We start from the raw sequence: 18,842 nt of genomic DNA, 5'->3' as shown, positions 1-18,842 counted from the left end.
AAAGTGGCCTTTTGATTTTGCTGTAATTAGTAACCTTAATGATTGCTGTTTCTGTGGAGTGTTGGGGCAAAATCCAGATTGCAATGGATCAAAGAGGGAGTTTTATGTGAAGAAATGTGATAAACATGTTAATACAAGCCTTTCCAGAAGTTTTGGTGCAAGGGGGAGTAGGGAGATAGGGCGGTAGTTGGATAGGGATGATCGGCGAGAGAAGATTTTTTAAGTATAGGTGTGATTAGTGCTTGTCTAAGGGATGAGGAAAATATACCAGTGCTGATGGAGAGATTACACATTTGGAGGATTGGAGTAAGAGTAGGAGAGAGGGAGTGCAGTAGTTGTGAGGTGATGGGATCAAGGGGGTAGGTAGTGAGATGAGAGAAGGCTATAAGGGCAGAAATTTCATCCTCGGTAGCGGGAGCAAAAAAGCTGAATCTGTGGGTTTTTTACACCAGCGAACAGTTGAGGGGGTTTGAGACTGTTAGTGTGTTGAGAGATTATTTAATTTCTGATGGAATAAATTTTGTTGGTACAGTGGTTGGCAAAGTGAAAATAGGAGTTGGGGGTGAGTGGAGGAGGGTATTAAAAGTGGAGAACAGGCATTTTGGTATTGAAGAAAGAATAGAGAATACCATTCTTATAAAATTATCAAATTATCTGTGGAGGAACCTTGGTACAATCAGTCCTTTTTCAATGGGGGAGTAAGGTGCATATATATGTACCTGTTTTTTCCTTCTTGTTGATCACTGGCTATTAAACTCAAGGATCCTTTCCTTTTTTTTAACTTCTTTTTGTTTATTGAGAAAGGAGAAATATGCAATAAAAAAAAAATACAAACTGGTACAAAATTATTTCTGTTGATAACAAAAACTGTAAAGTAAAAATCTGTAAGGAATTACAGCATTTGTATAAATTGTAACTGATTATTTACAAGAATCACTAAGACACACATGTAACAGAGAATCTGTTCAAAACAGATCAATCAGGGATATATGTGGTTATAAACAACTTTCTAATTTAGTTCTATTATAATTTTTTCTTCATTCTCTTGGTATCTTTGGTTGAAAAAGCAGACACGTATGCTCAGGAGGCGCCCCATTTCTGGAGCACTATATAGCAGCAGTATTTGCAAGAAAGTTATCCATTTGCAAGAGTACTAGATGGCAGCACTATTTCCTGCTATGTAGCGCTTCAGATGCCTACCTAGGTATCTCTTCAACACAGAATATCATGGTAATGAAGCAAATTTGATAATAGAAGTAAATTTGAAACTTTATTTTAAATGGTATGCTCTGTGTTAAAGGGACACTGATGCTTAATTTTTTCTTTCGTGATTCAGATAGAGCATGCAATTTTCTAATTTACTCATATTATCAATTTGTCTTTGTTCTATTGCTATCTTTATTTGAAAAAGAAGGCATTTAAAGTGAATGTCAACTCAACAGTGTCGCTTATTGCCATATTATCACTCTCAACAATTTAGGTGGACCTTAATTCATCAATTTTTTCTGTTTACTTGCTAATCCCAAATATATACCTTTGTATCTCATTTTTGGAGCCGAGATTCCTCCACCCGCCATTTGGTCCCTATATTTGGAAATGATTGACAATAGCGATTGCCAATCCGTTTTTTTACCCCGTGGCGTTCAACCCCTTTTTGGCAACGTCATGCGCTTATTCTGCGCATGCGTTAGCTTCTAATCCCCAGCTTCAGAAGTGATGCGTGTCCACGAGACGCGCATGCTCTGTAACACCTTCAATTTCAGACTCTATCAGCGGTATACAGTGAAGGCTATGTGATTAGTATTGTACAGTGCTGCTAAGGATACTGTGATTAGATGAATACATATTTTTCGGCTGCATTCGCTATCACAATAGTATTCAATTAACGGATACATTCATTGAATACTAGATAGCGCTTTGAGGAGGTCGGATGTTAACGCATGCGCAGCCTGTCTATCCTACTTTCACGCTTGCGCACATTAAGTATTTCGTTTTTAAACGCATGCGCAGATTAAGTACAAATGTTTTTCACGCATGCGCAAAGTAAGGGCATCACGGGTGCGCGCATCAGAGATACGTATAGAGTAGGTGAGACCACTCTATACGTCACTCTCTGCAAAACAAGGAAGTGCCTTATGGGAGGAGTTGTGGCTCAAAACGGAGCGAAGTTAGTAATTAAAATATATTATAAATTATTATTATTATTTTTTTTTAAAGTTCACGGTTTGAATAAACATGTCTAATATAAGTATTAGGAGCCTTCAGTAGCTTGTAAATTGACATTCACTTTAAGCTAAGGAGCAAGCCAATTTTTGGTTCAGTACAATGGACAGCACTTGTTTATTGGTGGGTGAATTTATCCACCAATCAGCAAGAACAACCCAGTTGTTCACCAAAAATCGACTGGCATCTAAACTTACATTCTTGCTTTTTAAATAAAGATACCAAGAGAATGAAGAAAATTTGATAACGGTAGTAAATTAGAAAGTTGCTTAAAATTGCATGCGCTATCTAAATCACAAAAGAAAAAAAATTGGGTTCAGTGTCCCTTTAATCACAAAATATTTTTGGGTGGTTTCATATCTCTTTAATTTTGTTCTCATCACAATTAGAGATCTTAGAAGGAAATTTACTTGAATAATGTGAAACACTGTTGTCAGCATGAGGTGCATAAAGGGTTTGTGTTAAAGTTAAGCTCCCCTTTTAGATCTGTTCGAACTCAAACACAAATTTTCTAGTGTATTAAACAGAAAACAAAACAATAAAACAAAGATGCTGCTCACAAATTAAAATACGTTCAGAACGTTTGCAACCTTATATATTTTCATTTCAGCCTTTTACTGTTCAGCTGCAATATAGTTACGATTTCAATTTGTCACCTTTTTTGTAAATAAGGTCTGCAAGGAGTTTTTTTTATTTAAATGGTAAGTGGTTTTCAAGGTTTGGAAGTGAGAAATACAGCAACACTTTAAAATTCTAGAAATAGTTCTCTAATGTATTTTTCATTTCTAATATGATAAAAACAAACAACTTTAGACTGACACCCTGGTTTACTTTTGCTCCATGCTGTATGTATTATATAATTTTTGTATATGTATTAAAGGGAGCATCTAGTTTTCATGCTATGTACGTCACACCCCGTAGCTCCATGCACGTCTAAATGCACAGTACATTAGTGAGAAGCTTCAGAGAATAGGCTGTGCTAACCTGGAGTGTGTGTAAAAGCGGTGGATCACTCTGCCAAAAAAGTCTGACGAGAACTCAAGGAAATACACACTGCTAGTGTGCATTAAACCAAAAATATTTATTGGTGCAAATAAATGTACAAAAATTGAAAAGACAGCATGGCTAGGCAGCCAAAAAGGCAACTGTCTAATGCATTTTGTGCCCCCTAGTGTCTATGAGTAAACACCACTAGGGGCACAAAACGCGTTAGTCAGTTGCCTTTTTGGCTGCCATGATGTCTTTTAACTTTTTGTACATTTATTTGCACCAATAAATATTTTTTTGTTTTATGCACACTAGCAGTGTGTATTTCCTTGTGTTGGACCATCCAGTTTTCATTTGAATGAAATTGTGCATCACACTTGTTAATTTATTATTATTATTTTTTTCTTCATCTTTACTGTAATTTCCCAATCTATCAGGAGCCATGTTTTTGTCTGTTTTTCGAAAAAAGGCTACTTTTTGATTCAGCATAACTGCAATGGTTACAATTTTGACTGATTCTCGCACTCGCAAATGGGTTTTCAGTTGGTAGAAAATCTATCCCATGAAGAGGAAACCTGCTTAGCAACCACAATATGTTTTCGGCTCACTTAACTACTTTTCAAGCCCAGTTTTGGCAATCAAATTCAGCACCTCAAGACACTTGATAAGTCCTTGTAAGGGCATTTTGGGAACCTGTTAGACTATTTCACTGCTATTTCCAACCAGTCGTTTAGCTTTTACCTATGTTAAACAATTTGAAATGGCCACTGAGAAATATTCTAGAGATTTAAAATATGTGGCATTGATTCATCAAAGTTCCATTCATCCCTATTGGAGAGGAGTAATACAGTCAACAGGGTTCACATTATTATTATTATTATCAGTTATTTGTAGAGTGCCAACAGCTTACACATTTACATATGTATAGTGACATGAGATGGCAGCTTTGGAGCGCCTTTGGCTGCAGGCTCACACGAGAAAGCCTGCAGCCGAGAATTTTGTTATTGTTTAAAAATATAGATAAAGCCTTTACTACCCATTCCCCAGCTTTGCACAACCAACATTGTTATATTAATATACTTTATAACCTTTAAACCTCTAAATTCTGCCTGTTTCTAAGCCACTACAAACAGCCACTTATCACATGCTTTTTATTAGATTTTTACAACAGGGGAGAGCTAGTTCATGTAAGCCATATAGATAACATTGTGATCATGCCTGTGTCTTGTGGCAGACACTGCACTAATTGGATAAAATGCAAGTCAATAGATAATAAATAAAAAGTCATGTGATCAGGGGGCTGTCAGAAAACGCTTAGATACAAGGTAATCACAGAGGTAACAAGTGTATTAATATAACTGTGTTGGATATGCAAAACTGGGAAATTGGTAATAAATTGATTATCTATCTTTTTAAACAATAACATTTTGACTGTCCTTTTTAAAGTGATGATAAATTCTAGCATTTCAAAAACGCATGACGTTTCCACCTCTTAGCCAATAGCCATGTTTGCCCTTTGTAATTATGTTGTAGGCCTTTTTTATTATTATACCACTGGTGGTAACCTAGGAGATTTTATGTATATTCATATTTTAGGTATAATACAAATTGATAGATTATTTCTATAATTCTTCACTTTGACTGTCTTTCAACTCTTTTGATTTCTTTGAATTATTTCGTAGGCTAGCACAGCTGTTGGCTAAGAGCTGGAAATGTCACCTCATTGATAAACCTGAGCTGTACCGTGGGCGGCCAGAGGTGCTTAGGTTAGGTTTTTTAAACTAATGAATGAAGGTCGCCTTTATTTTTAGTGATGGTAAATCCTAGCATTTTTGAAACGCTAGAATTTACAATCACTTTAAAGGGATACTAAACCCAATTTTTTTCTTTCATGATATAGACAGAACAAGCAATTTTAAGCAACTTTCTATTTTACTCCTATTATAGGTTTTTTTATTCATTCTCTTGATATCTTTATTTGAAAAGGAAGAAATATAAGCTAAAGAGCCGGCCCATTTTTCGTTCAGCACCTGGGTACCGCTTACTGATTGGTGGCTAAATTTAATAGGAGTAAATTAAAAAGTTGCTTTAAATTGCTTGCTCTGTCTGAATCATGAAAGATATTTATTTGGTTTAATATCCCTTTAAGAAGCAGCAGTCATCCCTCTGGACTACTCGGGAAATTGAGAGCACAAGCAGGGGGAAAGCATTGCACAGTGCACACTAGCCGTAGTGTGCAATGATAAATTCTAGAAGCAATGCTGGGCGGACAGGAGCAAAGATGTATGCCCATTTCTGCCTGGTCTTTGTTAAATTTGGGCCTATGTGATATCATGTACAGATACGGGGATCTGCTGAAAAACTGACTTCAGGACATCTACATCTACAAAATGACATGATTTCATGTTTAATTTTTCATATTTAAAGGGACATGAAACCGAATTTTTTTCTTTCATGATTTAGAAAGAGCATACAATTATAAACACCTTTCTAATTTACTTCTATTATCTATTTTGCTTCATTCTCTTGAAATTATTTGCTGAAAAGCATATCTAGATATGCTTAGTAGCTGCTGATTGGTAGCTGCACATAGATGCCTCCTGTGATTGGTTCACTGTGTGCATTGCTATTTCGTCATTAAAGTATATCTAAAGAATGAAGCAAATTAGGTAATAGAAGTAAATTGGAATGTTGTTTAAAATTATATTCTCTACCTTAATCATGAAAGAAAATGTTTGGGTATAGTGTCCCTTTAAATCCATCTTTTAAGTTACCTGGATGTGCACACTGTGCACTATTTTTATGTCACTATATTGGTGTTTAACAACTTTCACAAAGATTATTTTAAAGTATATTTATTTCCAGTGTTTGTTAAAGGTCCAGTTCCATTTTGTTGTTAACTGGAAACAAGATGGCGGATACAAGTTTCTATTCAAAACACATAACTTTTTTTTACTACAGGACTTTCACTTCTTTACAAATGTAAATTATTACCTTGCTGCCTTTCTGCTTTGTATCTTTCTAAGAGACCCTTAAACAAGATTGTGCAATTGTGAATTACTTTTTATAGGGAATGAGCCTCCCTGCATACTAAGTCCAAGCTTGTTCACAAAAGTGCAAACATTTAATCAATTGGAACAAGCATTTGTGATTGTGCGTTCAATAGTACACTTTATTCACTGTTATGACCGGATTTGGACTTGGCGTGCATGGAGGATCGTCCCCTATATGCGAGATTCAAGCATTGTTTTTGTCGATAGTCTTAAACACGGTTCTATTCCAAACTTTTTTAGATTATTTTACATAGAACGCTATTTATAATAAGTTTCTGACTCCTAAAAATTGTATGGCTGGCTCCACAGTGTTCTTTTATTTTTTTGCCAACCACTAATATAAGCCAACTAGGCTGGCTTTTCATCAGACAACTAGTATGCCTGTATAGTCTGGACCAGCCAGGCCAGTATCCAAAAATATGAATGAAAAGTAAATGTGACCACATAAAGTAAGTTGAAATAGCCATGATAAATCAGTGTAACTTACAAAACTTATATAAAATTGATGTAAATCTTAATGTTGTGCCAGTCTAGGATAGATGATAAACTTTTTTATGTTTTATGATCTGAGTTTGAAAATTCCACCTGTGTACATCAAGCGTTATATATTTTGCACTAATGCTCATGAAACATTGATTTAATGCAAATGTAATTCTATATATTTATGTAATTAATGAGCATTTTTTTCCCAGATGAATACAGAAACAGGTGCTGAAGTTTAGTAATACTGAAAGGCAGGACATAAATTAGGGAAATCCTGCAGAGTCCAAGATAAATAGAACAGAGGTTTTGAGATGCTGAGGGATATGTTGCAAACCCTAGAATATGTAAAGTGGTGGTTCTGGGATGACACTGAGATATATGTTGCACTATATGAACAGCATTTAAAAAAGGGGTGTTCCTGAATACACAAATATTTACTGTTGGAACTGCCCCTGTTAGCCAATCAGCAGCAGATTGCGAGGTTGTGAAAAAATTGGCTCCTTGTTCCTTTCATTTTGAATTTAAACAGATTTATTTTGGTAAGATTACTATTTACATGAAAAATGGTTAAACTACCTCTCAGTCAAATGGTTAAAAGGAAAATGTTAAGTATTAAACAGTGCAAAAAAAAATAAAGCTGTAATCCTGAACATATCTAGTAAAGCTAATCAGAAAAGTCAATATGTATGTAGCCAATATTTATGAGCTAGTTCCCAGTAGTGCATTGCTACTGAGCCTATCTAGGTATGCTTTTCAAGAAAGAGAACAAAGTAAATTTAATAACAAGAGAACATCAAAAGACTACAAGGTAATCACAGAGGTAAAAAGTATATTAATATAACCATGTTGGTTATGCAAAACTTGGGAATGGGTAATAAAGGGATGATCTATCTTTTTAAACAATACAAATTCTAAAGTAGACTATCCCTTTAAGTAACATTTATACATTAGACACAATTTTTGTGGAGAACTGTGTATCTTTTTTCTTTCAGTCATCAATGATCAGAAAAATATTATTATTTTAAATTTTCTCAGCTGCTTTCATATATGCTGAAACACAGTTATTTTCTGCTGTCTGTTAGGTTTACTCTCAAAGCTTGGAAGAAAAGATGAGAATCCAACGGCTCCTCTTAACTTGCTAGCGGACTTTGGAGGTGGTGGTCTTATGTGTGCTTTGGGGATTGTTTTGTCCTTGTATGAACGTACAAAGTCTGGAAGAGGGCAAGTGATTGATGCAAGTATGGTAGGTAGAACCCCTGCATTTTTCTGCAATCAAGAAATTGGTTTATTTAGCTTGCCTGTATTTTCATCTGTTTATAATTTGTCATAGATATTTGAGAGTGATGCAGTATGAGGTGAACTTGCCAACCATGACTGAGATTACTGAGGACATTGGTATGAGCCTTAAAAAGACATGAACCCAAAACATTTTCTTTCATGATTCAGATACAGCATTTTAAACAACTCTCCAATTTACATCTATTATCAAATTTGCTTCATTCTCTTTGTAACATATTAGATGAGGTTGAAGAAAGACCGAAGTCCATCGAGTTCAACCTATACAAATCTAAAATACTTACAAAAAGCTCCAGTTAAGCTTAAATAATCCCACTGAAAAAGCAGTTGCGGAACACGCGTCAGGCGTTCGCACTTCTCCTCTCTGACAGTCTGCTTCCTCTAGCTTAATTATTGGCCTTTAAAGGTAAGGTAAAGTTTATATTTATTGACCTCATTTATTTAAAATAAATATCAATAATAAGGTAGTCGCTAACTTTTTTTTCGCTTTACATTCTTTATTTTACCTGTAATCCAATCTTTGTATATGCAGCCGTTATATTCAATCCTCCTCCCCCATGCCACTTCCGTCTTTATCGCTGTTATTACAGGAAGCGTTCTCACCCCTTTGTCTTAGTCAGGTCAATGCGCGTTCACAGAGGCACTATCTTATGCGCATGCGCAAATTCACCCCTGGTTAGAAAGAAGCAAACTAAGTGATCGCTACACCGCTAGCACTGCGCATGCGCTACTCGCGAACGAGCACAGTTTGAAGAGGCTTGAGTCTAGTCCAGCGCATGCGCTCAATAGACGAGTGACGTCGGGATTGATGGGCTAAACCCCTGAAGGGGAAAATGCCAATTGGAGGGTTATATTGAAAGCGGATGTCAATCAAATAAAGGAAAATGTCGGGCAGACGAAATATTGTACACAGGACATAAAAAACAGGTACAGAAAGGTAGATTTATGCGTGATATTTGTGAATTGATGAATGAAACTTATGTTTATTTTTTATTATCGTACAAATAGCGTTAAGTACTGGTGTCAACTTTACCTTACCTTTAAGGCAATTTTTACCATAGACTCCGCACTTAATTGTAATTTAGCTTACACTTTTGGCTAACTGGCACTTGCTGCACTGAATTTAATCTTAGCTTTAACTTGGCTTTAACTATTGGCGTACTGGCATTTGACACACTATACAATATTTGCTATGATACTCTGTATAAACTTTTATACCTATCAAACCTAATATGATATTAATCTGAACATATACGCTTATAGGATGTTATTTAGGAGCCGTATCATTGTGCAGGTTGCACCAGAGGATACTCCTTCTATAATAACGTTTGATATGGTTTACAGTGCCCTTGTTAAAGCCTGAGGGAATGCAACTATTGCCTAGTCAGATGATAGAAATTAAATAGTAATTAGCTAGGGACACTGGCACACGTTACAGATTGATCACTGTGCCGTGATCAGAGAGGAGTCTGTGTGTCATTTGTCACTATGACACGGTTTTATTCCATTTAATTTTAGTAGTGGATCATTCCACTTCCTTTTATACATGAGTTATATAAAAGTTAAGTTTTAAATCACTACATACCACACAATTATATATTGTCATGTTTATCTCCTCATAAGTGTGCCATATTATGCCCCTCTTTCTTTCATGTAATTGGCAAGAGTCCATGAGCTAGTGACGTATGGGATATACAATCCTACCAGGAGGGGCAAAGTTTCCCAAACCTCAAAATGCCTATAAATACACCCCTCACCACACCCACAATTCAGTTTTACAAACTTTGCCTCCTATGGAGGTGGTGAAGTAAGTTTGTGCTAAGATTTCTACGTTGATATGCGTTTCTCATCTTTTTTGAAGCCTGTTTCCTCTCAGAGTACAGTGAATGTCAGAGGGATGTGAAGGGAGTATCACCTATTGAATGCAATGGTTTTCCTCACGGGGATCTATTTCATAGGTTTTCTGTTATCGGTCTTCGAGATTCATCTCCTACCTCTCCTTTCAGATCGACGATATACTCTCATAATCCATTACCTCTACTGATAACCGTTTCAGTACTGGTTTGGCTATCTGCTATATGTGGATGGGTGTCTTCAGGTAAGTATGTTTTTATTACTCTCAGCTATGGTTTGGCACTTTATGTATTTATATAAAGTTTTAAATATATGTATTGTACTTATATTTGCCATGATTCAGGTTTCAGTATATTTCCTTTTGCAGACTGTCAGTTTCATATATGGAAAATGCATTTTTTATGGAAAATTTATTTCTTACCTGGGGTGTAGTCTTTTTTCAATTGACTGTCATTTTCAAATTCGCGGGCAGAATTAGGCTCGCGAGGGTGAAAAATGCTAAAGTTTATTGCGTCATTCTTGGCGCAAGATTTTTTTGGCGCGAAGTTACGTTGGTTGACGCAAATTCGTCATTCCCGGCATCTTAGTTGACACCGTGTCCTTTCACAATGTTACGTCATCTATGACGCGAGTGTGTCGTTTCCGGACATTTTTGGCGCCAAAAAATATTTTTTCTGTTTGTTGTGCGTCATACTTGATGCCAAATATTTTCATTGTTTAAGACCCCATTCTTTTTTGCCTCCTGCCTTTTTCCATGTCAGAGGGCTATGCTGTTTGCATTTTTTCCCATTCCTGAAACTGCCATATAGGGAAATTGGTCATTTTGCTTTATGTGTTGTTTTTTTCTCTTACATTTGCAAGATGTCTCAATCTGATCCTGTCTTAGAAATCACTGTTGGAAACCTGCGGCCTGATAACAGTTCTACCAAAGGTAAACTTGTGGAGGTTATACCTCCAGCTGTGGTTTGTAATAGTTGTCATGGTAAACATTTATATGCAGAGAATGTATCCATCAGTAGTAGTTCATTACCTGTTGCTGTTCCCTCAACATCTAATGCACAAGATATACCTGTAAATTAAAATAATTTATTTCTGATTCTATTCAGAAGGCTTTGTCTGCCATTCTGCCTTCTAATAAACGTAAAAGGTCTTTACAACTTCTCATAAGGTTGATGAAATTTCAAATGACCAGCAACATACTGAATTATCCTTCTCTGATGAGGATCTATCTGATTCAGAAGATCCTGCCTCAGATATTGACACTGACAAATCTTCTTATTTATTTAAATTGGAGTATATTTGTTCTTTGTTAAAAGAAGTGTTGATTACATTGGATATGGAGGAAACTAGTCCTCTTGATATTAAAACTAGTAAACTTTTACATTCCGTTTATAAACCTCCTGTGGTAATTCCAGAGGTTTTTCCAGTTCCTGATGCTATTTCTGATATGATTTCTAAGAAATGGAATACGCCTGGTACTTCTTTTATTCCTTCTTCAAGTTTTAAAAAATTGTATCCTTTGCCAGAAGTTAGATTGGAGTTTTGGGAAAAGATCCCCAATGTGGATGGGGCTATCTCTACTCTTACTAAACGTACTACTATTCCTACGGAAGATAGTACTTCTTTTAAAGATCCTTTAGATAGGAAACTTGAATCTTATCTAAGGAAAGCTTATTTATATTCAGGTCATCTTCTTAGGCCTGCAATTTCTTTGGCTGATGTTGCAGCTGCTTCAACTTTTTGGTTGGATACTTTAGCGCAACAAGTATCGGATCATGATTTGTCTAGAATTGTTAAGTTGATTCAACATGCTAATAATTTCATTTGTGATGCCGTTTTTAATATTATCAAAATTGATGTTAAATCTATGTCTTTAGCTATTTTAGCTAGAAGAGCTTTGTGGCTCAAATCTTGGAATGCTGATATGACTTCTAAGTCCAGATTGCTATCTCTTACTTTTCCAAGGTAATAAATTATTTAGTTCTCAGTTGGATTCAATAATTTCAACTGTTACTGGGGGGAAGGGAGTTTTTTTGCCTCAGGATAAAAGAACTAAGGGTAAATCTAAAGCTTCTAACCGTTTTCGTTCCTTTCGACAAAATAAGGAACAGAAACCTAATCCTTCCCCCAAGGAATCTGCTTCCAATTGGAAGCCTTCTTCAAACTGGAATAAATCCAAGCCATTTAAGAGATCAAAACCAGCCCCCAAGTCCGCATGAAGGTGCGGCCCTCATTCCAGCTCAGCTGGTAGGGGGCAGATTAAATTTTTTTCAAAGATGTTTGGATCAATTTGGTCCAAAATCATTGGATTCAGAGTATTGTCTCTCTCAGGGGTACAGAATAGGATTCAGAGTAAGACGGCCTGTGAGAAGATTTTTTCTCTCACGCATTCCGGTAAACCCAGTAAAGGCTCAGGCTTTCCTGAAATGTGGTTCACTGGAGTTATCAGGGGTTGCCAGTTCCGTTTCAGGAACAGGGTCTGGGGTTTTATTCAAATCTATTGTCCCAAAGAAAGAAAATTCATTCAGACCAGTTTTGGATCTAAAGATTTTCAATCGATATGTAAGAGTACCAACTTTCAAAATGGTGACTATAAGGACTATTCTGCCTTTTGTTCAGCAAGGGCATTATATGTCCACAATAGACTTACAGGATGCATATCTTCATATTCCGATTTACCCAGATCACTATCAGTTCCTGAGATTCTCTTTTCTAGACAAGCATTACCAATTTGTTGCTCTTTCTTTTGGCCTAGCGACAGCTCCAAGAATCTTTTCAAAGGTTCAAGGTGCCCTACTCTCTGTAATCAGAGAGCGGGGTATTGCGGTATTATCCTTATTTGGACGATATCTTGGTACTCTCTCAGTCTTTAAGTTCTGCAGAATCTCACACAAATCAACTAGTGTTGTTTCTTCGAAGACATGGTTGGAGGATCAATTTACCAAAAAGTTATTTGATTCCTCAGACAAGGGTAACCTTTTTTTGGTTTCCAGATAGATTCAGTGTCCATGACTTTGTCTCTAACAGACAAGAGATGTTTGAAATTGGTTGCAGCCTGTCGGAACCTTCAGTCTCAGTCATTCCCTTCAGTAGCTATGTGTATGGAAGTTTTAGGTCTCATGACTGCAGCATCGGACGCGATCCCCTTTGCTTGTTTTGCTGAACCAATGGTGCAGGGATTATACAAGGATATCACAATTAATATCCTTAAATCCCTATGTTCGACTTTCTCTGACTTGGTGGTTAGATCACCATCGTATAATTTTAGGGGCCTCTTTCCTCCCTCCAACCTGGACTGTGATCAGATGCGAGTCTTTCAGGTTGGGGAGCTGTTTGGGGATCTCTGACAGCACAAGGGGTTTGAAAATCTCAAGAGGCAAGATTACCAATCAACATTTTGGAACTCTGTGCGATTCTCAGGGCTCTTCAGTTTTGGCCTCTGTTGAAGAGAGAACCGTTCATTTGTTTTCAGACAGACAATATCACAACTGTGTCATATGTCAATCATCAGGGTGGGACTCACAGTCCTCAAGCTCTGAAAGAAGTATCTCGGATACTTGTTTGGGCGGATTCCAGCTCCTGTCTAATTTCTGTGGTTCATATCCCAGTTATAGACAATTGGGAAGCGGATTACCCCAGTCGTCAGACTTTACATCCGGGAGAATGGTCTCTCCCAGATGTGTTTTCTCAAATTGTTCAGATGTGGGGGCTTCCAGAAATAGATCTGATGGCATCTCATCTAAACAAAAAACTTCCCAGGTACCTGTCCAGGTCCAGGGATCCTCAGGTGGAAGCAGTGGATGCATTGACACTTCCTTGGTGTTATCAACCTGCTTATATTTTCCTGCCTCTAGTTCTTTTTCCAAGAGGAGTGATCTCCAAAATCATCATGGAGCAATCATTTGTGCTGCTGGTAGCTCCAGCATGGCCTCACAGGTTTTGGTATGCAGATCTTGTTCGGATGTCCAATTGACAACCTTGGCCACTTCCACTAAGGCCAGACCTTCTATCTCAAGGTCCGTTTTTCCATCAGGATCTCAAATCATTAAATTTGAAGGTATGGAAATTGAACACTTAGTGCTTAGTCATAGAGGTTTCTCTGACTCAGTGATTAATACTATGTTGCAGGCTCGTAAATCTGTTTCTAGAAAGATTTATTATCGAGTTTGGAAGACTTACATTTCATGGTGTTCTTCTCATAAATTCTCTTGGCATTCTTTTAGAATTTCTAGAATTTTACAGTTTCTTCAGGATGGTTTGGATAAAGGTTGTTCTGCAAGTTCCTTGAAAGGACAAATCTCTGCTCTTTCTGTTTTATTTCACAGAAAGATTTCTAAACGTTCTGATATTCATTGTTTTGTGCAGGCTTTGGTTCATATCAAGTCTGTCATTAGATCAATCTCTCCTCCTTGGAGTCTTAATTTAGTTTTGAAGGCTTTACAGGCTCCTCCGTTTGAGCCTATGCATTCTTTGGACATTAGACTACTTTCTTGGAAAGTGTTGTTTCTTTTGGCCATCTCTTCTGCTAGAAGAGTTTCTGAATTATCTGCTCTCTCTTGTGAATCTCCTTTTCTCATTTTTCATCAGGATAAGGCGGTTTTGCGGACTTCATTTAAATTCTTACCTAAGGTTCTGAATTCTAACAACATTAATAGAGAAATTGTTGTCCCTTCCTTCTGTTCTAATCCTAAGAATTCTTTGGAGAGATCCTTACATTCTTTGGATGTGGTAAGAGCTTTGAAATATTATGTTGAAGCTACTAAAGATTTCAGGAAGAGTTCTAGTCTATTTGTTATATTTTCTGGTTCTAGGAAAGGTTAGAAGGCTTCTGCTGTTTCCTTGGCTTCGTGGTTAAAGCTTTTGATTCATCAAGCTTATTAGGAGTCGGGTCAAGTCCCGCCTCAGAGAATTACAGCTCATTCTACTAGATCAGTCTCCACTTCATGGGTTTTTAAGAATGAAGCTTCAGTTGATCAGATTTGCAAAGCAGCAACTTGGTCTTCTTTGCATACATTTACTAAATTCTACCGTTTTGTTGTATTTGCTTCTTCGGAAGCAGTTTTTGGTAGAAAAGTTCTTCAGGCAGCTGTTTCAGTTTGATTCTTCTGCTTATGTTTTAAGTTTTTCTTTTCATTTATGAGAATAAACTTATATTTTGGGTTGTGGATTAATTTTTTTCAGCAAAAAATGGCTGTTTTTATTTTTATCCCTCCCGCTCTAGTGACTCTTGCGTGGAGTTCCACATCTTGGGTATTGCTATCCCGTACGTCACTAGCTCATGGACTCTTGCCAATTACATGAAAGAAAACATAATTTATGTATGAACTTACCTGATAAATTAATTTCTTTCATATTGAGTCCATGAGGCCCACCCCTTTTTTATGGTGGTTATGATTTTTTTGTATAAAGCACAATTATTTCCAAATACCTTTGTTGATGCTTTTTACTCCTTTCTTTATCACCCCACTACTTGGCTATTCATTAAACTGAATTGTGGGTGTGGTGAGGGGTGTATTTATAGGCATTTTGAGGTTTGAGAAACTTTGCCCCTCCTGGGAGGATTGTATATCCCATACGTCACTAGCTCATGGACTCTTGCCAATATGAAAGAAATGAATTTATCAGGTAAGTTCTTACATAAATTATGTTTTTTCTGTCCCCCTTTTCTTTATAAACGTGATATACACGTGCATAAGGCACTACCTACTCTAATACTCAGGTTTACACTTGGTAGGTTATAGGAGATAATCCAACCCCACCCCCTCTTTTTCCCTAGGGACTTTAGGGATATTCTGTTTCAATTTTATATTTATATAAAGTAATCATGTCACCTCTCAAGTGTAAGAAAACATAACCAGTTTGGCTTGCCTCTCCTCGTAGCTTAAATTCTCCATTCCCCTTATTAGCTTTGTGGCCCTTCTCTGAACTTTTTCTAGTTCTGCAATATCTTTTTTTTGCGATCGGTCCCCAGAACTGCACTCCATACTCAAGGTGAGGTCCTACCAGGGATTTATATCAGGGATTTATATAGTGACAGAATTATGCTTTCCTCCCTTGAATCAATGCCTTTTTTAATGCATGCTAGTATCTTATTAGCCTGCATTGCATGTGCATTGTGCACCCATCTTTAGCTTGTTATCTATGTACTCCCAAATCCCTTTCCTCCTCTGTTTGGCTAAGTCTAGTCCCATTTAAATAATAGGTTGCCTGCTTATTTTTACTTCCAAAATGTAGAACCTTGCATTTTCCCGAATTAAATCTCATTTCCCATTTACCTGCCCATACTTCTAATTTTTGCAGATCCTTTTGTAACGAAAGTTCATCCTGCTCTGGACCTAATGACCTTACTTAACTTAGTATCATCTGAAAAAATAGAGATGTTGCTATTTAATCCTTGCTCCAAGTCATTTATAAAAAGAACAGGGCCCAGTACTGATCCCTGGGGGCTCCACTGATTACCCTTGTCCAATCTGAGTATGATCCATTCACTACTACTCGTTGCTCCCTATCTTTTATCCAGTTCCATGAGCTAACATTTTCAGCTGTTCCCAGTCCCTTAATTTTGTGCATTAATCTCTCATGTGGCACTGTATCAAATGCCTTTGCAAAATCTAAGTATATCACTTCAACTGATTCCCCTTTATCTCTATTTTTACTTTCTTCCTCATATAATCTAATTAGATTATTTTGACATGATCTATTTCTCATAAAACCATGCTGATTTGAACTCATAATCTTGTTTACACAAATGTGCTCATCAATATAATTCCTTCAAATATCTTCCCCACTATTGACGTCAGACTAACTGGTCTATAGCTTCCTGGATCATCCCTGCTTCCCTTTTTGAAGAGAGGCACCACATCAGCTTTACGCCAATCTTGGGGTACCATGCCTGAGGATAATGAGTCTTGAAAAATTATGAGTAGAGTTTTGTCTATAACAGTGCTAAGTTCCCTTAACACCCTTGGGTGTATTCCATCTGGGCCTGGAGTTTTTATTTACCTAATATTATCCATGTTTGTCCTGATATCCTCTAGACATATCCCAGTTAATGGTATGGGCTGGTATGTTCTAGTTTGTTCCAAAGTATCATCCATTGGTTCCTCTCTTGTGTATACTGAAGAAAAGAATGGGTTTATTACCTCAGCCTTCTCCTTGCCACTATTAATCATGCTACCCTCCACACATTTTAATGTACCCATATTGTCCTTCTTAGATTTTTTTGCTATTTATGTACTTAAAGAACCTTTTAGGGTTAGACTTAGAATCCTTTGCAATTAATCTTTCATTTTCAATTTTGGCTAATTTGATTGCTTTTTTGCATGCTTTGTTACATTCCTTATAAATAAGGTATGTTGAGCCTGTACCATTTTCTTTGAATAATTTAAAAGCCCTACGTTTTTTCCTAATTTCTCTTAGCACATTTTTATTTAGCCACTTTGGCTTAGATTTTTTAATTTTTAACCATATGGTATTTGTTGATATGCATATTTATTTAACACATTTTTAAATGTTATCCATTTATCCTCTGTATTTTTATTAGATAATACTTTGTCCCAATTTATGCTAGTTAATGATTTCCTTAAATCATTGAATTTTTGTAACTTTGTTAAAGGAGCACCAATGCACTACCGGAAGCTAGCTGAGCACATCAGGTAAACCAATGACAAGAAGCATGTATGTGCATCTACCAATCAGCGGCTAGCTTCCAGTAGTGCATTGCTTACCTGGGTTTGCATTTAAAAAAAAAAGATATAAAGAATGTTTTGCTCTGTCTCAAGTGCTTTCAGATGTTTCTACTGAGTTAAACACACAAACATTACAATCAAACCTCAAGATTGGTGTAGTTCAATGATATTTAAAATTGGGTGCTTTTGAGTGCGCCTTAACAGGTGTGTTATGTCTAAAAACTCAGATTCTTAACATAATGTGTGTTTGTTATTTCCGGAAATACATTTATGATTTCTTGTCTTTAGTGAACTAAAAATTAACTTTTAATTTTTAAATTTGAACTTCTATCTATAAAAGTAGTTTCTCTATTCAAATAATGTCAGACAAATTGTCAGAAAAAATACATAACACGTTGGTTCTCTTAAAATTAAATTCTTTACTTTATGTCTAAAAAGTTTTTTTCCCCTCTTAAAAAGTTTTTCAAATTAGTCAAGGCTTATTATTATTTGCTCACAACTTTATCTAGCATCAATAAAAACTTCACATATAAAATACACAGTTTCACATCATAAATAAACGTTATTCATTTTGCAACATATATAAGTTTTTGTAACTAACATGAACTTTTTGTTTCAAACAGACTGACACTTAATTTTCTTGTTAACTGTTCCTGTAGGAAATTGTTTTTTTCAGTTTGTTTTATATCCTATCGTTGGATCTCTTATGATATATTTTGTTCCATACAGCTTAGCAATAGTGTCATATGTAAAAGAGACGCTTTTGTAGTGAGTAATAGTTGGTGGCCACAATTTTTTCAATTGTTTATATATTTAAAAGTTTTGCAAATTACCGGTAATTGCTGATGGTGTGAATGGTACCTTCCTCTTTGTAGGAGCAATATGTAGGAGAGTCCACCAGACCTATATAGCACAAAGCAACTACTAAGCAGCACACATATGATGACTGTGTACCACTCCTAATTGGTTTGCTGGCTGTATCCAATATTTTGCTGTTTGCGGGGGTGTTACAAACACACAATAGTATACAAGAAGCACTAGTTTTAAAATAAAATTATCTAACAAATTAAATGTTCTCTTATAAGAGAACAAATGGTAGGATATAAAAAAACTGAAAAAAAACAATTCCCTAAAGGAACAGTTAACAAGAAAATTAAGTGTCAGTCTGCTTATTATTATTATTATCGTTTATTTGTAGAGCGGCAACATATTCCGCAGCGCTATAAACAAAGGAGGAGTACAACAAAAAAATTATAGG

At 36.3% G+C, this 18,842-nt stretch overlaps 1 protein-coding gene across 4 annotated transcripts in view; it reads left to right on the top strand.

Moving 5' to 3' along the window:
* The window catches only part of AMACR (alpha-methylacyl-CoA racemase), a 204,943-nt gene that overhangs the window by 65,008 nt on the left and 121,093 nt on the right, over nt 1-18,842 (top strand). For all 4 annotated transcript variants that reach the window (XM_053701190.1, XM_053701188.1, XM_053701189.1 and 1 more), the window contains one exon: nt 7,829-7,989. In XM_053701190.1, the coding sequence (XP_053557165.1) occupies nt 7,829-7,989 (161 nt within the window). The remainder of the gene's footprint in view (nt 1-7,828; nt 7,990-18,842) is intronic.

This window comes from Bombina bombina, chromosome 2 (genome assembly GCF_027579735.1).
Source record: "Bombina bombina isolate aBomBom1 chromosome 2, aBomBom1.pri, whole genome shotgun sequence".
Classification (NCBI taxonomy): Eukaryota; Metazoa; Chordata; class Amphibia; order Anura; family Bombinatoridae; genus Bombina; species Bombina bombina.
This window is presented reverse-complemented; position numbering and strand designations above follow the sequence as displayed.